We start from the raw sequence: 24,614 nt of genomic DNA on the forward strand, positions 1-24,614 counted from the left end.
ACTCTTAATGAGATACCCAGCCTCACACAACTGGCAGACATACAATGGTGAGAGAAAGGGACAGAGAGGGGACTTAACTGTGTCTTTATATTATATTAACCTGTTTTCACTCCCTCAAACTCCTTTTCTACCTTCTTTGATCCTGAAATGATTTCTGCTCTAGTGCTCTGATCTAATCCTGTTCCCCCGTGTCTCTTTTTCCCCTCTGACACCCTATTTTTGCTTTTTTTCCCCCCCTGCTTAAATTACTTCTTCATTTCTTATTTAACTCTCTCTACTCTCTTTTCAACTCTCACTGGAGAAGACATCCATCACCAGCAGCCCTACATACTCAATCAGGACACCAGCCCAGATATTATTTTACCGTGCTCCAGTGTGTGACACTTATGTCAAGGTGATAATGTTACGCTCAAGGTGCTCTGCATGTCGCGTAAAGCAGCGCCCTGCGTGATTGAGCTGTGGCGTTACAGTAAGCAGCAGACTACAACATTTATGAAATGTTGTTTGCTCACACAGACGTGGTCTTATTTGTCTCGTGAGAGAACGCAGCCGTCTGTTCACACTTTCATACATCAGGCTGAGTAACATCAACTCAACAGCCTCAAGTCACACGTTTTCCTCTGGTGGTGTAACCCATTAAATTGGGTTAGCATCAACAGGCGTTGGAGGGCAGTGCTATGTTGTGCTGTGCTAGACAGTGTCTCAGGGTAATTGTTTGTCATTTCTCATATTGCCTTCCACATTGTATCTATTCCCCTCTCATTGGTCTCCTACCAGCGCCCCCTCCCCCTACAAGTCACCCAACCCCAAAGGCAGGATATCCTGCATGGGGAAGAAGCAGGGGTAAGAACTATAGCAAACACAGGTGGCTGGACTTCCCCTGAGCTGCAGTAATTTCTCATTTACCTGTAATCATCGCTCTCCCGAAGACTCACTACAAGTCATCATTTTGTTCTTAAGAATGTGAAGCGGCACGCTGTTGAGTAAAACTCCTTCTCAGTGTGTTCAACATCCCTGTAGATCATTTCAGGCTTGACAAGATAAACATGCCAGATACACCAAGTTGATTTCCTGTTACAGTGCCTGCTAATAACAGCAGCTGTCAGGAAACGGGTTCTCCAAGATGTCATGCAAATGGAAGCTGTTTCCTAGCAACACAATTCCACAGTAAAAGTTTTATACATATTTAAAATCTCGCATTATGTCACATCTGTCATGCATTTTCATTACAGCTCCCTGCTCTGTTAGCTTGCGCTGCATCGTATTTAGGATGGAAACCCAGACCAGTTTATTCCCACTGAACTCATGTGGTCCTGCTTCCTGTGAGAATAGCTCTGTCGCTGGTCATATCCCTCTCCCTGTGATGAGTCCCAACCCATTAAAATAACCAGGACACACAACCCTCCCTCTGTCTCGGAGCTGGTTCGTTTGCGTCTGTTAAGTTACTTCTTTTGTTTGTGGTCTGATAAGCTGTGGGCACTCAGTCAATCCATGGTGTTTTCAAGCAAGTGGATTTCTTGGAAGTACAGTCCACTGTGATTGCCAGCAGCTCCCCTGAATCAGGGCATGGTTGTACTCGCTTCAGTTTACGTCTCTTTGACTCTCATGTTCAATTTATCATCCATTTGTTCTCTTATTCCACTGAAACAGATGTCAATAAATAGACTCATGACAGGCAGGCAAATATCCAGAATTGGAAATCTTGGTTTCCCCTGTTTTCCAGCCAAGTAATTACTGCATAGAGGTTGAAGTTGAACTTGTGACATCCTACTGAAGAATTTTGATCACTATCCCTGTCTGGCAGCCATCTTTGTTCTCATTGCCAAAGTTGGGATCTGTATGTGAGAAAAATCTTTTCCCAGAACCAGCAGAGAGACGTTTGGTGGTGGGAGGGGTAGAGGGCAAGAACGGATATTGTCTCAAATTTTTCCAGTGCTTTGTTTATTCTTTTTTTTTTTCTAATTTCTAATTTGTTTGCAACTAGCTGGAGGCATGTTTGTGTTTGATACCCTTGCATAGGCGCACACACAAACACCCCTCTGTAGATTGTGTTGGTGGTTGAAGCCGTTTACAGTGTCTCCCTGGGGATAAGGTCTTATTTGCATAGTTCGTCTGGAAAACATTTCCACTGCTCCATTCCCAGGTTTATCAAATACCCAGCGTGTGAGTGTAAATGTGTGTGCGAAAGAGAAAAAGGAAGAGGGGGCAATGCTGTGTGATGTCTGAGAAAAAGGGTTCCTTCAGCCATGGAATCAGTTTTCCACCCCATGAATCATAAATCATGATCAAAATTTTATCTTTCATTCATATTTTCTGCATTTCAACAAGTCTCTTGGTGATTTGCAGCCTTGTCACATGTTAAACATTTAAGGCATGACAGCCCTCCTCCCTCATGTAGCATGTCATTTAGTCACTGTGCACCATAAGCTTCTTAGCCATGCCAGAATCTAATTTCTTTGGTAATGTGAGAGTGTGGCACACTACTTGATAGGATGGCAGCTCACTTGATTAATTGCAGACGTTCACATGTTCACACGCTTACTTCCTCACACGTGTACCACACTGTCATCCCGTCTGATCCTCCTTTAAATGCACAATATGCAACATTTCTGTGTTAAAATGTCTAAAAGCGAATAGACCAGTTTTATATATTTTGTTGAGTCTTGTACTTACAGTATCCCAAATGTTTACACCCAGAGACATCTGTAATTTCAGTTGGTGGCATGTCAATGGTGACACATTGGCTGCAAAATCTTGCTGGTGTGTTGTTGCGCCATGGTTGAGGAGCCTACTTGATAAATCTGGCTGGTATCCCTCCAAATCCTCTAAGTGTGTCTGAGTTGTGGCCAGAGTCGCATTCTGAGTATCCAGAGCACACATGATGCAAGGTATTTGGAGGTGGTCCTCCCCTATTGAATGAAGTGATGGTGGTTTAACTGTGGCATTAGTGATGGGGATATAAGGGCTTATAATGTTTTAAATTCAGAGGTTAGGGCTTCAGTATAGAATGGTAATCCCAGAGGATTACTAGGGAAATCTGGTGAATATCTGAGGAAATCCCTCTCAGGGACTCTCGGATCCTCTGTTTGTATGGATATTATATCCCCGAACAGTGTGTCCACGTGTGTTTACCGAACAGAGGTTTAAAGTTTTGTATGTGTCTTCACTTTCAGAGTTGAGTAAGGAAATATCATCATCTCCCCGAACCTCACATTTTACAACTAGAGTCTTGCCTCAGCCATAATCTGACACAATATGCTGTGGTATGTTGTGAAGACGCAGTCGCATTAATACTGAATGAGAATGGAAAATATGATGCAAGTCATATTTCCCATGGTCCTTTGGGGAGGTAGGATCAGCCACGATCCTATGTTTAATAAGTCATAACAGTCATCATTTTGAGATAAATGACGACTCATGAATTTTTATCATGTGTCCTTTAATACTGTTAATGCCATTAAACTCTCTCAAGTATGAACACCTGTGGGCTAAATTATGCATTCATAAATTGGACACACACAAAATTGCAGAAAAAAAGTAATGCGCACAGTCATGCAGGCTGGTGTGTGTGTGTGCGTGTGTGTGTGTGTGTGTTTGTGAATTTTAAAGTTTTCACAGACCACTGAACAAATAATTGTCGACCACTGTCGACAAATAATTCAAGTGCTGAAGCTAAGAAATGAAGCCAGTTTTCATCTGTAACTGTGGCACATGACTGATCAGGTGTCTTCATTTATTGAGCAAAAGCTTTCCACCCCCTCCCTTCAGACTCTGGCCGCCCTGAGGCAAAATGGCCAAGTAGAAGACATTCAATACCTTTACAATGACAGTCACGGGATTCCCTTTGGACAAGAGCAATTGCACACACACACACACACACACACACACACACACAGACCACACATACTTGCCAAAGGGCTCTCCCTGCAGATGAGCTGGGTCATTTTTCATTACCCTGGCTCAGAGGAATCAAGTGTGTAGTAATGGAGCACAGTCACATTGAGCCAAAGCTATGGAAGGATAAATCCCGACCGCAGAGCACAGTGGAGAGACAGACCTGACAGACTGCAGGTCACAGCCTGTGGAGGAGCGTATAGCTCTTTTTAACTCCTCTGTTTGTCATTAGAATACCTCAGACTAGATCCTGGGGGAAGACGAGAGGACGTCTGAGGCTGCAGCATCTTCTCACTATCTGCTCTTATCTCTCCATTGCTTCTGTTTTCTTTATTGTGCTGCCTCTGTTTGTCTGCCTGCCTCATCTCCTGTTTGCTCCTACTTTCCGTCCTACCTGTCTGCTTTACCCTTTTCAGACTCTTCCCCTGTGAAATCCTTGCTTGGCTGCCTTCACTGCCGAAGCGTGTGTTTGTGTTTCTCTCCTATATGCCTGTCCCTATACTGCTCTTGCACAGAAACCCTCTTTCGTCACCTGAGCCAGTATGGCCCGAGGCTGAGCAGGGGGAGGTATGATGAGGGGTTGTTGAGGTGGAGTGAAGGGTATGGTGGGTGTGTTAGAGGGTCTGCAAATTGTAGATGTATGTTGACTGTATAGAGCGATCTATGTCTTAGCCATCCACGGATCACGACACTGCTGTCAGCTGGGTATGATCACTTTGTGATGGGAAACCTTCATTGTGCTCCTTTTTACTTTAGATTTATACCCCTGGGTCATACTTTTGCCTGTTACAGTGTCTTAGCATTGTCTTACGGTGCCTCCTCCTTTAAGTGCCCTACATTTCTAGCAGAGTGCACGCTAGATCTCCCGGAAAGTTGTCATGACAACTTTTGTTTGTACTTTAGGTTAGAGAGCGTGGGGGAGTGAGGCTGGTCAAACATTTATGTGCTCATGTGTCTCTCTGTGTGCGTGTCTGTCGCTCTGTGTGTGTGTGTGTGCGCGCGCGCGCGCGTGTGTGTGTGTGTGTGTGTGTGTGTGTGTGTGTGTGTGTGTGTGTGTGTGTGTGTGTGTGTGTGTGTGCTTGACAGTGCAGGTTGTGTCCATTCCACTTAGCGAAAGAAGTAAGTGCTTTTAAAAGCTAAGACTTATTTTGTGGATGGAAGCTCACCAAGCTCCTGTAAAGCCGCTGCTTTGAATAATGTCACTCTGTCTCACTAATTAGCCTGGAGGGTCTTTGGAGCCCCTGAAGGGCGCACACACACACACACACACACACACACACACACACACTCACATACAAAGGCGGAATATGCAAAGAACAGAGCGGATTTGGGTGCTTTTTTTGTCCAAAACCCCTTTTCTCCTCTACCCTGCTGTTCTGGTCTCTGGGTATGTTTTATAGGCTAGTAGAATACATTAGGACAGTGAGACACACACACACACACACACACACACACACACACACACACACACACACAGGAGGTTTCAGACTGGACTGTTTAATATTCAGCATGCTAAATGATTAAATGTTTGGTATTCTATCCAACCATCGGACAGAGGATAGAGGCCACAGGAGTTCAACTGCTCTGCAGTACACATTGCCCTTGAGTTTAGGCCACAAGCTGTGCGTGTGTGTGTGTGTGTGTGTGTGTGTGTGTGAGTGTGTGTGTGTGTGTTCATTTGTTTCATGACAAACTGAAAGAGAGGGAGAAGAAGCAAGAGAGATAAAGAGAGGTCAGGGATGAAAATTCATCAATCAACAAGGTTCAATGGGTTTATAGGCACTAGACAACAAACACACACACACACACACATCCTGTATGCATTTATACATAGGATAGTATTAGCAGTGCAGAACCAAACACTCCTTCCTACGTCACTTTGTCTTTCTGCATGCATTGCCAGCAGCATCAGTGAACACAGGGTCACTCAGGTCTACGGTGATTTCTGACTGTGTAAATTATGGATGAAGATAGGAGGTGTGGGGGTAAAAGATCCTTCCCCTGTGAATGTGTCACACTCACACACACACACACACACACACACACACACACACACACACACACACACACACACACTCACACTCACACACACACACACATAAACACACTGACAACTTAGATCCTTGAGGATCAACTCCCGTGATCACTAAGGCTGTGTTTCATTGAGATAAAAAAAATAAAAAAGACATGACATCACTTGTGCCTATTTGTCCTGAACCTCTGCACCTTTTGTAAGGCTGTCGGCGCTCTGGCTCCCCCTCTCGCCCCGATCACTTTGGCCTTTGTCCCTCCTCAGAAGCTGCTTTAGTTACCGAATCACCTCCCATTTATTTAATCCAAAAGACAGACAAGATGTCTGGCAATGTCTTCAGAGGTACACACACACACACACACACCAAGATATACAGTACACACACACACACACACACACACACACACACACACACACACACACACACAGCTGTTGTTCCTGTAATGCCTTTGTCCAGCAAGTGCTGTCTCTGGACTGGAATTTAAGGAATGTCCAACCCATGTCAGGATAGGGCAAAGCTGAGCAGAAAACGGTGGACTGAGATTGAAACAAAGGGAAACATAAACCATGGAAGAAAGACGGCTTGTCCTTCGTTTGGAAAATAGGCTAAGTGGAATAACCCATTTTGACTATTTTGAATACAGCTCATCCCCGTAAAAACAGCAAGAAAAACGTAAAGCAGATATGAGTGAGCAAGTGCAAAAACATTCAAATAGTTGGTGCCATGCAAGGACAGTGAACTGCATGCAAAAAGTGACCAGTGGTGACTTGCTCTCAAACTGACACACTGTGGCGCAGTATCATCACACTGTGCCCCTGAAAGGCTTTCATTTTCTTCAGTGTCAGCAAGGGAGGTTGCTATGGTCCTGTTTTAGAGCTTTGTGTATTAAATATAACTTCAGGCTCTATATGAGTGCCACACGTGTAGACGTGTACATGTATTTGACCCAGTTTTGTTTTTTGTTTTTTTTAAGCCACATAGTTTTGGCATCGGTAAAAAAAACGTACATTGTGGATTGGGAGCAGGGAAAAGAAACAAATGAGTGAAGAAGGATGCAGACAGAAATCAGTGGCTCAGCAGAGTAGAATGGTCCATTAGCCCTCCGTTGTGTGGCTGTGTTACTGGCTGGCAGCCGGGAAATAGCTTTACAGCACAGAGATACAGAAGAATCTAAGACAACACTCCACAACTGACTGTCATGACATAGTTATGCTGGATATTCAAAAAAGCCTTTGATTCTTCTGGATATCAGACAATGTGACCTTATAGTGGGAAAAATGGGAAAAGAATGAAAAGAAGAATGTCAGACCTTCAGGAGTTTATCAAGAACAAGGTGAGGTTGTGTTATGACTCCAGAGTGTATTCATATTTGCCATACCAATACAAAATGATCGCTCCTTGCCTTCCTGTGTTATCCTCACTCCTTCTATAGAGAGTCATTCTGTCTCTTTTGCAAAGTGTCACCTATTTGCCCACATTTTGCAGATTATTTAGAGAATGTTTAGTGATTTGTTGTGCCAGTGGATATATGACTGCAACCACTTCTGCTGCATGTACCCATGATAGCAAACTACAGATGTGCAGTAAACGTGTAAGAAGCAGCTTTTGTATGTCTCCCAACACGAGCCATAAGACTATTTTTGTAATTCATTGGGGACTGTGACTCCGCTTGAGATGGCGCAGTTGAACTGAGGCAGAGATGGATTTGTGTGTGTGTGTGGATTCAGCACAACTAAAGTTAGGATCACGCAAAATCTACCATAAAAAGCATGGTTCCTGATGTCTTCATGATGTGTCCTGAAACACCTCACAGCAATATTCCTTGTGCTTACGTAGTATTTTAAATGCATAAACATCTCCATCTGTCAGTTTTAGTGAAAGTTGTGATTCTTTGTAAAAAATGTGGGGAAACATCTGAAACAATGAGAACCGTTTTGGTAAAGTCTGGGAACGGAGCTCGGTAGTAAAATGAGAACAAAGCAGAGTTGGCTACAGAAATATCTCCAGTTTGTTTGAAGTGCCAGTGTGTTTCTGATTTTAAAAACGCCCTAACTGGAACCACATTTCAGTCCCAAAGTCACTCACGGGCAGGGAGGGTGGAGCTTGCAGACAGACACACACATACACACACATATACACACTTGAACAAACAAAACAGATCTCTCCAAGTCAGTCGTTTCTCTAGACATTCCTGGCTGCCTTTCCATGACCCTCCCTGCTCCGTCTCACTCTGCCACTACATGAAGCACTGGATGGAGAAGAAGACAGGATTTGGCTCTGCTGCTGTTTTTCCATCAGGTTTTCAATAACCCATTCAACTGAAACTGTAGACTATCGAGAGCTCCAGTACATTTTGCTGAATCTCGAATTGTAATCTAATCTGCACCATATGCAGATAGTGTTGCATTAAAACTGACAACGAGTCATGACGCCTGTTCAGCTATAATGATCTCAGCATCATAAATCATCACGGGGCTGCTTGTGTCAAAACCACAGCTTGTTCTCAATGTGACGTGTTTAAGATTGTGTGTTTGTTTAGTCTCCATAAATATGGGAGAGACGCAGACAAAGACAGACGGAGCAAGGAGTGTGGAGTGTGTGTATCAGTCTTAACTGCCTACCGCAGCGTCCCACAGCCAGGGTTAAAGAGACTCTCCATCTTGCTTCAATTAACCATTCAGCACTGTTTATATCACATTCCACCAATATAGGTTACCTTTTCCAGCTCAGACCATCAACCCCATTCCCCTGCTCGACACTAAAACCTGACTCTAATACCCACCCCTGTTAAACCCACCTCACTCATCCAGATCTTTCCCCTTTGGACCCCTGCTCCATAGAAATACACCAGATCAGCACCTCATTACGACCACACCTCAGCCCGGAATAGAAGCCCACTGGCTCCATAACAAGGCTCTGTCAGGGCCCAGATATGTCACACCTACAAGTGTTTCTCACCTTGTGCTTCTTGGCAGCACTCTCTGTAGGCCATTGAAAGGTGACCACTTATGGGGAAGTTAAAGGGGGATGAGCATCGTGCAGACACTAAATCACAGCTGCATGTTATTGTTTCTTCCTGCCTTGCTTCCTTTCTTCCTTCCTTTTCCTCCCCCTCTCATTCAGCTTCTCTGGAGCACCTCACATCTATTCCAAGCTGGAACAATCATTCATAGTCTTGTAGCTTAAGTGTTCAGGATCTTCCTACTGCAGTTTTTATTTTGCTCTTCTCTTCTGTCTTTGTCAATTTTAGTCCCTTTCCTCCGCTGCCCAAATTGTCCCCTTCCCTCTCCCTCCCTTGCATTGGCCAAACAACAGGGCCCTTGTGATAGCAAACTAAGGAAGCTACCAATAAAGTGAGATATGTACTTGACCGGAGAAAGCGAAGGAGGGATGGGTGTATGTATGAAAGCCAAAGAAAGAGTCATCTGGAGATGTTTAAGTTGGACAGGCTAGTTTCCGGTGTCTGGAACAGGCCAAAAATATCCAGAAACAGAAAAATCCTGCAGGAGGGGAAAGGATACACCTCGTTTCTCATGTGACCTTCTGCATTCAGCAAACTAAGAACTATGAATTCTGGCCTTGCAGCATATGCTGTGGTAGTGACAAACTGAATTTGCATCCTTGCGTTGCCTATTGTCTGGGAAGTGAATATTGCTGATGAATCCTGCAGATTTAAGATATGATGCAATTATGGTGCAAGTGCATTTGGCTCAGACAGACTGTATTTAAGACAGATTATCTAAATAAAAATTTAAGATAAGCGTTAGACAACGAATGGTAAGTATTTCTGATGTTGACAGCCTAGCAGAAGCTGTACTATATATGTACATACATACTGTACATGTGCTACACATGGGATCATGGGGATTACTCATGTTGTAATTCAATAATAGAAAAAAGGATAGCCTACGCTTGCCAAGTCATTCAAAGACTGTATTGACAGTATGTATAGACTCAGCCTTGCCTTCACAGCACATGTTAGTATCTATTTATGGTACCAAAAACTGGACTGATTTTGTTATGTTAACAACTTGTGGTTTCAACGGCTGCTGCTCCAGCTGTGTAAGGTGAACACAAGTGCCCAATTTAGGTCATACCAAAAAAAGAGAGAGAGAGTCAGTCAGTCTAAGGCTGCAGCGGACTGAAGGCCAGAAATCATTCAAGCAAGCCAAACCTGAGAGCAAGAGGATCTTTGTTTTAAAAATGCAGACAGGAAGTGACAAACTGGAGAGCTGTAGGACAATGTAACCATGTTAGGTCTATGGAAATCTGTCATAATACACATGGGGTAGGCTTAGCATGTAACTTATATAATATAACTTTATGAGAAATAAGTCATACGAGGTTAAGGGAACTCTCCCCCAAATGGCATGCATATCTGAAAGTAAGGCTGACTTAGAGTTGGCAGACTGTGATCACTGCTCATTGTTACGTATCAGCAGCGCATCCCTTGTTTTAAAGGCAGACTGTTGGTGCGCTCTGCAGACACACGTCTGTTTGGGTTTGTAAGCACACGCACGCACGCACGGAGAGAGAGAGAGCGAGAGGTCTGCAGTTTCTCATGGCTGTGAGCTGCTGCAGAAAATTTCCCCTCATCTCCTCCTCTCCCCGCCCCCACATCTTGCCTCCATTATTCCCGTGTTTTCGAGGCAACTGCGATGACAGCGAGAAACATAGCTGGCAAGTGAAGGCAGCCCGGAATACGTTCGAACGTTAGCCATTTCTTCCGGTCGTCCCCCTCGGTTGCTGACCGTTGGTACGGTCTGCTGCTACCCGCACGTTCACTCACCGTTTATGCACGGTGCCGGTAGCGAAAGGGGGGTTGGACGACCGGGACCAGCGCCGTGAGAAGCCCACTGCCTTCGGAACGAGGGAGGTGAAGCCAGCATTGGAAAACGCTCCACAGTCGCCGTTAATTAGCGCCGAGTTATCTCTAGCTTGAATGGCGTTGATATGAGATGTAACGGCTCCATGAGTGGCGTTTAGAGGATACTGGGAATCTACAGTGAGCAGTGTCGCTTGTAATTAACGTTAATAAGTCACTAACATGGATGCTGATGTGCCTCCTCCCCTAGGCCGGCCTGGTAAAGGGGTGTTTTTTGACGATTTTCTGGCAGTAACACGACTCGTTTGGTTCTGGGATTAATATTTTTTTCTCCCTCTCGGAGCCGGTTTTTGTGTGGGAGCCTCGGAGTGAGCGCTTCTTTGCAAGGTAACTAACTAATGATAACGTTAACGTCGCCAGCACTGACCAAGCATCACTGTCAACTGTCTATGTGTGTGTCTGTGTGTGCGCCTCTGTAATTTTGGTGCCAGCTTCAGCAATATAATGACACGTTGTGAACATGGCTGCTTTATATATTGTTCATTCTCATCTCTTGGCTTTTAATCTCACCGTTTCATGCCAGTGAGTCAGGCCTGGGTATGTACGTTAGCCAATGCAAAGCTGACTGGTAATAGGTCAGAAATGCATGAATCACACACCAGGATAAGGTGATGGAGCTAGTACCACATGCATTGTTATGTTTCTCCCAGTGGAACTTCATTCTAACGTAACGTTTACAACATATCACCAGAGCTCAGTGTCTAGACGCTGTAAATATGTTAAGTGATTTTGTCATGTTAAAAAGACGAAGGCTAAACTGTTTCATGGTCCACCATCATTACATTACAAGTTGAAATCTTCCACATTTTCTGTTTTTATTTTGTGTAATGACAAGAAGCTATTCATAGAAGCTTTATGACATTTGGTTTCATGGTGAATAGTGTCCAATACCACTTTGTGGTATTGGACACATGGTTTTATGACTAAAACCTATAAGCGTCTGTCTCTGCCAGATTGGGCTGCCTAATTTTAGCCTCCAGGCAGTGATTTGTTACCTTGACGCTAAGGTTTGTACTATTCCCAGGTGCCTCAAGCAGAGTGCCTGTGTGTGTGTGTGTGTGTGTGTGTGTGTGTGTGTGTGTGTGTGTGTGTGTGTGTGTGTGTGTGTGTGTGTACTGCCTGCATTGCAGTTTAAAGTATTGCAGACAAGATGCAAAAGATGTTTGGTCAGTACATTGTAGTCTTGTCCTTTCTTTTGTTACATGTTGTGGCGCAATACAGGAGAAAGATTAATTTAATCCACAAAATGTTTTCAAAAATTAGATATTTATTTACAGAAATACTTTAGATAAAATTGGCATCATAGGATTGTTATGTTACTGATGTTTGGTTATACAGAATTGTGTTTGCATCACTGACCAACTACTCTGTAATTATAATCACTATATACAGTATAAACATGGAAAGTTTTGGAAAGGTAATGTAACTCCAAGACAGGAGGGTGGGAGATGAAAACAAAAACCAATGTTGGAAAATGTGTGTGTGTGTGTGTGTGCGCGTGTGCATGTGTGTGTCTCTGTTACTGTGTGCACAGGTGCACCCAATCTAAACCTTCAAACCACAGGAGATCAGTGGTGAGTGGGAGGGTAAACTCAACCCTTCAAAGTAGCTAGAAGCCACACAAACACACACATACACACACCAGTAGTCATTCAGGAGAGTTCACACAGGGATGAGTGTTGAGACACAACTTTGTCACTCCTCTCCCTCTCTTTCTTTGGTGTCTTCAGCTCTCTGCTAAACTCTCACCTCCAACCTGTCACCTCAATGCAAGCTGGCATGAGTGCTGAGAAAGTAGGTGTATGCTAGACTCATGTAGTGGACACACCCTTACCAAATTGCAAGAGCCTCGGGTGACCAATATGATCCTCATGGTGAGGACATACAAACCGGTTTACGCTCACGTTTGTGCCATCATTGTCTTTGGAAGGAATTGTCATCAAATGTTTGACACTGAGGAGGTCTCTCCCCCTTTCTCCCTACTCATTCTCTTCTCAACATTTCTTACCCTTCCACACACCCACACAGCACCCCCCCTCCCCCCGTTCTCCCTCCCCATCTCCCAGATGTGAGGGAAGTGTGGGAGGAGCTTGGGGTGTTTGTGTTCCTCAGGGTCCCCTCTTCCTGTTAAATTGTAGAGAAACTCCACATGTGCTGAAAACACCAGCACGCACACACACACTCACACACATACGTTAACATGCTGAATACTCCGGCACAGTTTGTACACCTTTTCTTGAAATCTTTGTCTCTTGAATTCTGCCATGCAGGAATAGCAAACTTCCAGACAGGTCTAGAGAATTGCCTTGGCTTTGTCTGTCACATGAAATGTGTGGTCTAAGTTGTGTGTATGCAGCACATATTTCCCACAGTTGACTGTTTCATCATTGCACCTGCTTCACTGTTTACGCCTGAACTTGGCAGACGGATATCATCAGTTTTTTTACAGCACTACTCAGCAAGCCTTGTATCAACAACACAGACAAACACTCCACTGAATGTTGTGTGCAGGCAGCTTCACTCATTGTGGTCACTGTTGTCCACTGATGGAAAATAGATTTCCTGCTCCAGGAGGAATGCTACAAATGTCCATGAGGAAGAGAGCAGAGCAGGACGTTGTCTCTATTGGCCCATTGTGTAGTTGGCTCATGAACCTTGTAAAGACTTCACTGACACAACACACACAATGCACTTGCCATGCAGCCCATGTCTCTCCTACTATTAATGTGGGGATATGTCTGGGTATGGTACATGTACAGTTACTTGAGAATGTAGTAAACCACATAGCACTTCTTATTAAAAGAGCAAAGGATATGCAATAAAGCATCACATTTAAATATATTCCAAAGCAATTGAGTGGAACTGAAGGTTAAGTAAGCCTCCCATACAAACAGGTGTAGCAGTATAAATTACTATGGCAACTCTTTTAATGTTTTGAAAGACTTGAACAAATGGAGTGCACAGCAATACTTTATCAACTAGTCAAAAGCATGTTTCTGTACACAAGTTCAAAAAGCAATAAGAGAATTTCAAAGAGTGTAATGTCAAATTGGCTACTGCATAAAATTGCAAGAGCTGTGTGGAGAGATAAATACATGGATCGATGACGTAGTCTAATATCCAATAAGTCAGTATCAGCAACTGATGTCGATAATGGATCGGTGCCAACTGTAATAAACAGGGAAATTAACTGGTCTCCTTTGTCTTTTGCTCTCTTTTTCTCAGATGACAGAAGGGAGGCGATGTCAGGTCCATCTCCTGGATGACAGGAAGCTGGAGCTCCTTGTACAGGTGAGTCTGTCTTCCTCCCTCCCTTCCTCTCGTTCTTTCTTCCCTCTCTCTCTCTCTCTCTCTCTCTGCAGACTCTCGTTTCCTTAGAGCAAGGGAGGAGTGATGTCTGGCATCCTGAGGGAGTCAATTACTGCTGACCAAGGGAAATTTGGTCAGCAGTAGGTGACTTTGCGCTTTCTTGATGCTCACCTGATCTCTACACACACACAAAAACGCATACAGGAGCATGCGTGCAATGGACCCAGCCCTGCTTTACTCTCCCTGTAGAAGCTGTGCATCCCAATACAGAGTTCAGGCCTATCGATGTCCAAAGAGAAACTCATGCTTTACTACTCATTCTTCATCACCCATCCCCACTGCTGTCCCCAAATGCCTCAGCACTACTAGAATCATCCGACAAAAAACATCAGCTATCAATCTGTGTAACTGACAGTGTGCCATTTTATCCTCTAAAAGTCTTGAAAAACAAAGCAGCATGATTCCCCCCTCCTCTGACTTTGAACCTTCAATCCCTCAGCAGGCCTTTCTGTAGTAATGAACAAAGTCAGCAGCAGCTGTACCCACAGCACACCAGTCCCCCCCCCCATTTGCTTTTTAGAGCCCCTACCTTTTTCAGACAGCTATTTGCTACTGTGGATATTGTCTGCGTTCTGTTTTATACCCTGGGATAAACCTGGTTATAGAAGTTTTTCAGTATCACATATTAACATACATTTTTGTTAGTTGGTATTTTTAGTTTAGAAATAACTTCTCCCTTCACTTTCTCTTTTTCTTCATTGATTGTTGATGACATTCACTTTGGTCAGCTTTAAGACCTCTTTCATGGTTTTGCTTCAAAGGCTGAAGCATTTTCCCTCAGAAGCTCCCTCCACTTTTCTTAACCTGCTTTAGCCCCCTTTTGGATCTAACCATTAGCCGATTCCACTGGAAAAATCAGAGATAGACAAAAGAGGGTAATTGCCTCGGCAAAGGAGAAGGAGAGCAAGCGAACAGAAAGATTGATGCAGAAACTCAGAGGGTTGAGAGGGAGAGAGAAAAGTGAGATGGGAGCTCAGGAATGGAGAGAGGGGATGACAGTAAAGAGATGGGAATAGAGAGGAGAAAATGGAGGGGAGAGCCATGGCGAGGTCTGCTGACTTTCTGATTTGATTACTCTGGCAGAACTGATCCTCTCTTTCAAATTTGTACTTCTTTCTGCTCCTCTTCCACACTCCCTCTCTCTCTCTCTCCATCTCTCTCCTCTCTTCATATCTTCTCTCACTCAGTTCCTTACTTGCTTTAACCTGCCTTACCCTGGCTCTGTCTCCTTCTAAACCTCCAAATACAGCTGTAGCACCTCATATTTCATCCATCCACCCTCTCTTCTGCTCATGCTTCATCGTCTCGGCCATCAAGAAGGGAAATAACAAGGAGATAAACAAAAGGGATGTGGCAAGTTGAATGAAAACTTAACAGTAATCTTGGTTTTCTGTAAAGAGTTTTCCAGGTACTTGAAGATTGGTTGTTAGTGGGAAGATCTGTTCTGTTTACCATATAATACACACAATGTAACTAATAGTATTTTTACAGTTTAACTGTGATATTAGCAAGAAAGAAGTTATTGTCAAACCATTGTCATACGTCTTTCTCTCTCTTTCTCTTGCTCTCTGTCCTCACTTCTCTCTATCGGGCAAATGATCAGTCAGCCATTACATTGCTAATAGGACCACAGAGAATCACAATGTTATTCTTAGTTTCCCAGTGAAATAGAAAGCAGTCAGGCTCTCCACATATTTCCATCCATCCATCCATTATCTATACCGCCTATCCCTTTCGGGGTTGCGGGGGGCTGGAGCCTATCCCAGCTACAATGGGCGAGAGGCGGGGTACACCCTGAACCGGTCGCCAGCCGATTGCAGGGCCACATGCAAAGACAAACAACCATTCACATTCACACTCACACCTACGGACAATTTAGAGTCATCAATCAACCTAATGAGCATGTTTTTGGTCTGTGGGAGGAAGCCGGAGTACCCGGAGAGAACCCACGCATGCACGGGAAGAACATGCAAACTTCACACAGAAAGGCCCCGCCTGACCTGGGGATCGAACCGGCAACCTTCGTGCTGTGAGGCACGCGCACTACCTGCTGCGCCACCGTGCAGCCCCACATATTTCCAAAAAAATTGTTTCTTGAAGAGATGATCAAAACTCATAAACAGTGCAAACGCTTGTGTTTTTCAAATATGAAGGCAGCACTCCAGTATTACATATTTCGCTGGGCTCTTTCATTCCGTCACTTATCATTTAACAGTGGTGTGGTTAAGGAGGTCCTCTTGACATTTTCATTTCAGCTCCAGCCCATGCGCACCAGCCGGCTGGCCTCTGAAAGGCTGGATCTCATTTCTGTCACTGACTTGTAACATTGACCAGCTGTTTGATCCCAGAGGTGTCGTTCACCTTTTTCCTCTTCCTCATCCCCTTCCTCTAATCTCTGATAGATTGTCCTCTGTGGTTTGTTTATGGAGCAACGCCTCATTGGCAGGGAACTGTGTGCCAGAAGGCCAACACACCTATTGAGCAGGCCATAAAGATTGAAGCTAACCACCAAATATACCACTGGGTGAAAATATATGTCAGTCATATGGCTATCACTCCCTAAGGCTAGAGTGGTGTAGGATAAAGAGCAAAGGTGGTGTTTAATTGTGTAATCGATGTTTATATGAAAATCTACCCAAATAAAGCGACACTTTGGGGTTTTAATTGAAGATGTTAAAATGCTACAGCATTCTGTATTCATCTGTATTGAACAAAGTATTAGTGAAAATATTAAAACACATAGGACATGTGGGTAAAAAGCTTTTCCTTACCCACCCTTGGACTGCAAAGGACTGCAACTGATAAATCAGCAAGGCGCCAAGGGCCTGACTAGCTGTTTTCAGAGACTGGACTGTGAATTGCTGCCAGCTACCAAGTGAGCTACTGTTGTGTATTTGTCACTTGTCTAAAAGTTTTCCTTAGCATCTCTCCTCCTCACTTGCACTGCCCTATAATTCTTGTGTTGTTAATTACCTGTGCTGCTGAGGAGGCACAGGCTAAATGTCTAATAGTAGTGATGCTGCCTAGGCTGGCAGAGAGCTTTACTGTCTGTTAGATGGCTCCGAAGTGTGTTTGTAGTGTGTATCTGTCTCTGTCTTTGTGTGTGCGTGTGCACAGTCTGTGTATGTCTAGAGTGTGTGTCAAGTTATTGTGTGTGTGTGTTCAGTGTGCCATATCACTTACTATATTACCCGTCATTCACTGTCTGTATCACTATTGGAATCTTCCCCAACATTATTACGCATCCGTTAAATATCTGCCATCTCACAGATAAGCTGTAGTGCCAGGATGTGTGTATGCATGTGGAAGCGGTGAGTTGTCACTCGAGGAGGGAACCAAACTCAATTATGTTATCCAGTGCAGCCCATGTGATTTTTACAGTCTGCTTGGTATTCATGACAATGTTGAGGAAAGAAGCTCAGCTTAAACTTACAGGGGTCCTTTTCTTCTTTCTCATGTTCACTCATGCACTTCAGATGTTCAGCAGTGTAACTCTGTATCATCTTTCCAGTGGTTTCCCGTTTGTGTCCACGTGTCCCTGTCCCCCACTCAGTGGTTGTTCTGCTGTGGTAGCATGGATGCAGTTTAATTGATGTTGTTGCCAAGACAGTTGACTGCTGTATGGTAATGAGAGACCACCTCTGTATGTGTCTCAGACTGAACCAAAACATGCATTACTACTAATACTATAAAGATAGCCTGCTTGTAGACCTAAAATTTCCACATCTACTGTAAAATGTTTTGAGAACTTCAAAGAGATCTAGTGTTGCTCTCTTGAGTGGCTGCTCTGCCGTTTAGAGAAACAACAGAGCTAATCAGAGCCTGTGTGGATGGGACTACCAGTTTTTGTCAGACAGACAACTCAGGATGTAGTTATGGACATAGTTATAGTCATGTCTATGATCTCATTCTTTGCTAAGAGAGGTAAATTAATTATTCTTACTGTAAATATGCATTTTTTTCAATGATAAGCAGTAGTAGTAATAGCATAGCAGTATGGGAGTCTCCAGATAATTTACCAATACTGCAGGGTTTCATAGTTGAGCTTTGTCAGAGGAAAGGAGAGACAGAATCAGCTAGTGCAGTAGCCATGTTGTTTTCCTATTTAACATTATCATCTGGTACATAAACTGATACATGGAAATATGAGGCAGACTCAACCTATATGTTAGCTTCTCCTCCAGCTCTCTCTCTATCACTTCTGTTCTCTCCTGAGCCTTTTTCTGTTGCAGGATCACTGCAGGCATCGTGCTTATATGAGATCTAGGTCATTGGAGTTGTGTGTGTGCATGTGTGTGTGTTTATGCTCGCTGTCTGCATGACATCACCTCCTTCTCTTTAAATAGCTCTCAGTAGGTTCTGTCAGTGTAGTTGTGCAGTGAGTAGATAGTACAGGACCTCAGGGGGAGATTCTTAGCAGTGTGCACTGCACACTATGGCACATGTAGCTGTGTGGTGTGGTGCGTGCGTGTGTGTGCGTGTTTGTGTGTGTGCTTGTTTGCACATGGTATGGTATGTTTTCCTCTTGTCCTCCATCATGGATATGGACAGCACATGTTCCCCTTAATACTGAGAACGGACAGCATGTATGTAGTGTTGGGAATCATGTGTACATATCTGCATGCAAATTTGTGTGTGTGTGTGTGTGTGTGTGTGTGTGTGTGTGTGTGTGTGTGTGTGTGTGTGTGTGTGTGTGTGTGTGTGTGTGTGTGTGTGTGTGTGTGCGCGCGCGCGCTTGTGTGTGTGTGTGTGTGTGTGTGTGTGTGTGTGTGTGTGTGTGTGTGTGTGTGTGTGTGTGTGTGTGTGTGTGTGTGTGTGTGTGTGTGGGTGCGCGCAATGAAAATGTAGCCAGCGAGGCACACCCATGGTTAACCTCAGGGTGGGGCGTGCTGCTGCTCAGGATGTCACAAACCAGCAGCATGTGGCAGCAGTCCCCAGCCTCTGCCCGGCCTTAAGATGCTCTCCATGCTCTGAGCATTGTGATGAATGGAGGTTGTCATCACATATTGCTTGGACAGTATTCCACAGTATTAACTAGCTAGCAAGCTTTTATGCTAGCTGCGGCCTTCTCTCTGCAATACTGTGGCTGTGGTGGCCCAGAGCCATGACTCTGCAGTAGAGGTGTGGGTCAGAGAGGTGGAAAGGAGAGGGAGGGAGAGGAAGGGCAGGGTACCTGCACTGTCAGCAACATCCTCACACTCCATCCATCTTTCTTGTGCTCTCTCTCTCTTTCTCTCTCTCTCATTTATTTCTCCCTCTCTTGTTCTTTTCCTCTTTTCCCCGGTGTTTGTCAGAATGCTTAGTCATTGCCGTAAATCAATAGCTGATAGAATACATTAACATAAAGCTCCACCACATGTACACATTCCAATTAAACCAGTGTGATAAACCACTAGACTCACACACAAGTTATAACTGATAAACAAAACCATACAGAGAGCAATACTAATATTTCTGTCTCCCTGCAGCCCAAGTTGATGGCTAAAGACTTGCTGGACCTTGTGGCCTCTCACTTCAACCTCAAGGAGAAGGAGTACTTTGGGATTGCATACACAGACGAAACGTAAGTCACAATCAAATAGTCCAAGACCTATTATGTACACAAAACACTTTTTTTTTGTTTGTTTCAGCATTAAGCAATGAATTAGCACTTAAATTTTATACATATACCCACTTATTCTCCTTAAAAGTAACTGAGTTAACCTTTCTAGCAGCATTAATGAATAATTTAAAAAAATGTAAAAAAAAAAAAAAAAAAAAAAAGACTAAGTGCAGACTGTGTTTTTTGTTTTGTTTTGTGTAGGTTTTTCATGTTTACATATGAAATGGCTTCTTTTTTTTTTTTCTTCTTTTTTTTTCACTTTTAATTTCACATATAAGTTTTTTTCAGCTGCCTTCATTCTGGTCAAAATGACCTAACCCTGATCATCATGAATATCACACTGAACCAGAAACTGATGTATGATAAAGGGTGGGGGCTATGATTGTCTTATCTCTGGGCCAGCAAAATATCAGAAGTCTTTGTCTACCAGGAGGCTTGCTCCAAGAACTGGGCTTGAAATGCAAAAATGACATTCAAATTCATTATATTGTGTTTGGTGACCTAGAAAGCACCAGCGGATAGTCCAGAACTAGTCATGCAAACATTCAAATGATTTACATACAGGCAAACATTGCCACGACCTTTGTTTGCTCTCTTTTTTGTTTTATCTCAAACACCCACTGATGTCAAGGAAGATTGGCCTCTGCTCTATGGCATTTACAGGACTGTGACACGTACTATAGCCAGTGTCAGTCCTGCAAAGCAACACCAGCTTTGCAGTCTTAGTCCCCCTGGGCTGATTCTATGATGTGTAGATTTGTTGTATGTGCCTGGGGAGAGCAGACGCTTCAGCTCTGACCGCTCAGTGGTCAAAGAAGCTGTATGGGGGGGGGGGGTTTAGAGACAGCGACAGAAGGAGGGAGAGTTTGAGAGAGATGTTGCTCAGTTGCTCAGGAGACCATGCAAGGTTACCGGGGTGACAAGCTGTCTCTGCAGTTTTTCTCTCTGTTGGAGAGGGAGAGAAAAGAGTGGAGAGGGGGAGAAGTGGGGGAAAACAGAAGGGAAGAATGGTAACAGGAAAGAAAAACACAGGGGCTTAAAGGAGAAAATATTGAGTATCTTGAGATGAAGTTTTGTGTATCCTTGTTAGATATTCAGATATCTCTGAATAATGGCATTGACTGGTTGTTTTGTTGTTTTGTCTCATCAGGGGCCATTTTAGCTGGCTGCAGTTGGACCGCAGGGTATTAGAACACGAATTCCCCAAGAAGTCTGGTCCCATTGTCCTCTACTTCTGTGTCAGGTGAGTCTTTCTTCATTAACCTAACTTAGACTACGGTCTCGGATTGGAGATGCTGGTGGAAAATATGTGTGTGTGTGTGTGTGTGTGTGTGTGTGTGTGTGTGTGTGTGTGTGTGTGTGTGTGTGTGTGTGTGTGTGTGTGAGAGAGAGAGAGAAAGATGGAGAGCGTGCGCCTGCATATGTGTTTGTACATGCACACATGCCTCCATGTAGTAATAGGAACAGATTAACAAGGTTAGTTATGACAGGCCCCTATGAAATGGCATTGACCCAGGTGTTTAACTCCCACCACGGGGCCTCTCAGCCAATCATGAGCCTCTTAGACCTCATCAGTATGCACTGCATGCAAATCCCATCAAATAGCTTTGCGGTGACTACAAAGTGCCATACTCCAAACAAGACATCGGAATGCTTTCCATAGAGAGTAAAGTCTTACCATTTCTTCTCTATGTGATTACTATACATTTTTATCCCTAAGCGATTTGACAAAAACTGTTGCTGACTTGTTTGTAAAAAGTTCACTTGCCAGTGTAATGCTAAACAGGGTGGAAAATATTCTAGCGAGGCAACCTATGATGGGGTATGAGCCCTTGCAGTGTGCTCTTCTTGCTGTTGCTGTTGGAGTAATCTCCTCAGTTTAAAGCCAACTCTTGTATGACCTGTTATGATGGGGTTACTGAATCACCCTCCAATCCCACACTCTCTCAGCCCTTTGTGCTGCTCATACAATGGCCCCAGTCATATATAAAACACTCCTGACTCACACACAGGCACTGGATCAGGTGTGTATATGTGACAAAAATACAAAATGTGTCTGTTTGTGGGTGCATTTTTGTGTTTGTGTGTATGTGGGTGTTTTATCTTCAGTAGGCTGTTGAAAAAGAAAGAAAAAGGCAGCTGACCTGACAAGAGATTTTCTGATCTTTAGCCTTAAAATGAAAATGCACAGCCCTCCCAGCTCACTCTCCGCCCCAAAAATGAGAGCCCAAAAGAGAAAGCCAAGGCTTTGTGTTGGACCCAGTGGTGTTTTTTGTCCCCAATATATCTCTATGATGTCATATACACCCCAGAGACCAAGCCTTGGTTAGCAACGTACATAGTAACGTGACGCACATTAACTCTGCTAAACAATGTCCTGAGCAGTCATTTCCAGGTTGACATTTACAGCACAGCTAAAGTCACGACATAGTGACTGTATGGTAAAATCATAGTCTTAACACATACACCTATTGTTCGTTTTATTTAGTGAACAATGGTGTCATTGCACAAAGCAACAGTGATACTGTCAAAAGATATACATATATATGTTTGGCTGCTATCGCTGCATTACTTTCAGTGAAGCTGCATTTCAGCTGTATTTCAGGACAGCTATAAAACCATATAACATAACTATGTGTGTGTATGTGTGTGTGGATCAGGTTGAGGGTCATTTAGGGGTGGTGTAGGGTGTATTTACATAGACTAATAGGTGTTCAAGGATGTGGTGCTGCTGTGACATTGTGAACTTTGACACCATTTTGGGGCTTCATCCCCCCCTTTCTCTCCCACATTTTAGTCCAATCTCTAAGCTCAGTCTCTCCAAATGTCACACTGACTGACCCCCCCCCCCCCCCACACACACACACACACACATACACACACATCCCACACTATCTCTTAGACGCACATGCGCACATACACACATACGAAGATTCAGAATTCAAATGGAACAACTATCAGCCCAAATGTCAGGCCTGAATCCATTATCAATCTGAGCATATTGCTTTCATTACACACTACAAGGTTTTTTGTGTGTGTTCATGTGCGTGTGGGTGCTTGTGTGTCTGTGCAGGTGCATGCATGTCATGTATTTGAATGCTCATGTGGTATTGGTGTGATGCGTGTGTCCTCAATAAATGCTAGGCAGATGCCCACCTCCTGCTGATTCAGTGGGTGCCTTGATGCATGCTTGCTACTGTGCTGGCAGTGTGTGTATTCCTCATCAACACTGTGGCTTTAATTAAATGTTCACATAGAATATTGACAAGGCTCCTCTCACTCTCTCCTGCAGTTCAATGGGTAACGCGATTTAAGCCCTCCAATATTGATCCTCCTACAATCCCTCTCACTCAATACCTACACACTCATAAGCACACAAATCGACACATTCGTTCACATGTCTTCATAGGAACATGTGCTTAGGTCACATTTTACACACTTGAAGGGATATATAAGGCCATTTACTATGCCAAAGGTCTTTAACATATTATATTTTGATGTGCATTTCCACCAGAGAAGAGCTAACAATGAGTAGCCTCCTAGGGTACCATTGTAGCTCCCCTCTGGCTCTGCATGCATTCACGAGCTAAATTTAGACTGCATTATTATGTTAGTTCCCTCCTCACCACTGTGCCAGAAGTGGGTTACTGTGCTTCTCTCTCCAGTGTGTGAGAGTGTGTGTGTGTCTGTGTACATATGCATGTGTGTGTGTGTGGGTCTGTGTAAGTACTGTATGTGCATGTGAAATCACTACACACTGCTGATGATGCAGAGAAGCAGACAATGTGTATAGTGCCTCATGTGCACATTCACTGTCACTGTGTGTGTGTGTGTGTGTGTGTGTGTGTGTGTGTGTGTGTGTGTGTGTGTGTGTGTGTGTGTGTGTGTGTGTGTGTGTGTGTGCGTGCGTGCGTGTGTGTGTGTTCAGATTGTGGAATGTGCTCACACTCGCAAACTAATAATGGATCATTGCCAGCCACTGTGGTGAGAGAGAGAGAATTGGTTGAGGGTGGATTGAAAGGACATTGGTATTGGTCAGCCTTTGGTACTGTGTGCCCCCCTCTGGTCACATTGGTCATTGCACCATATCTGTCACATCTGCATAATGCTACTACCTCAGCCTCCATGTCTAACTGTTTCTTTTATATTATTTGTGTGTGAAGCAACGAAATCAGCAACCTCACTCATCTTTTTTATGGGATTGAAGGTCAACTTATTGTTGCCTTTGTGGCTGGAAATGTATTGAAAGTTTCCCTTTTATGTTTTCAGGTTCTACATAGAGAGTATATCCTACTTGAAGGACAATGCCACTATTGAACTGTTTTTCCTTAATGCCAAGTCCATCATCTACAAGGTAAATTCATTATATTCTTGCCATAATATATATTCTTAATACTGTTGGTTTATGATAGAGGAGGGATGTATTTACCTTGAAATGCTGTAGGTGGTATGAATACTCTGTAATATTGCATGTAATTACAAGGTTTTCTTGTGGACTCAAAAGATTTTTGCTGGTGGAAGGATTTTTGCTGGTAGAGGGTGGAGGTGTACAGCGAGTATATTTCAAGTTACAATGATGTATAGCGCTCCATGCCTCTCCATTAAACCATTTTTGGTTCTAAATGAAGAGACACAACCAGAAGCCAGCTTAGACTTCGGTGCTCCACACTGATTTGGTGAAGCAGAAAATGTGAACCATTTGCATCAGCTGTTACCCAACATGTTATGTGCTGCACCACATTCCAGCGACTAGCATATAATTTGACACATTTACTGCCATCTGTCAGTGAGTGCTGAAGCACATTGATTTTGTCTTTTTAAATGGAATTTG

At 43.8% G+C, this 24,614-nt stretch overlaps 1 protein-coding gene across 11 annotated transcripts in view; it reads left to right on the plus strand.

Moving 5' to 3' along the window:
• Positions 1–24,614, plus strand: part of frmd4a (FERM domain containing 4A) — a 105,244-nt gene that overhangs the window by 56,702 nt on the left and 23,928 nt on the right. For 10 of the 11 annotated variants that reach the window (XM_070971651.1, XM_070971652.1, XM_070971650.1 and 7 more), the window contains exons 2-5: positions 14,038–14,103; positions 19,650–19,744; positions 20,934–21,026; positions 24,053–24,137. In XM_070971651.1, the coding sequence (XP_070827752.1) occupies positions 14,038–14,103; positions 19,650–19,744; positions 20,934–21,026; positions 24,053–24,137 (339 nt within the window). Of the gene's footprint in view, positions 1–10,812; positions 11,140–14,037; positions 14,104–19,649; positions 19,745–20,933; positions 21,027–24,052; positions 24,138–24,614 lie in introns of those variants that run through there. The other variant, XM_070971653.1, reaches the window with a different exon arrangement.

This window comes from Chaetodon trifascialis, chromosome 10 (assembly GCF_039877785.1).
Source record: "Chaetodon trifascialis isolate fChaTrf1 chromosome 10, fChaTrf1.hap1, whole genome shotgun sequence".
NCBI classification, from domain to species: domain Eukaryota; kingdom Metazoa; phylum Chordata; class Actinopteri; order Chaetodontiformes; family Chaetodontidae; genus Chaetodon; species Chaetodon trifascialis.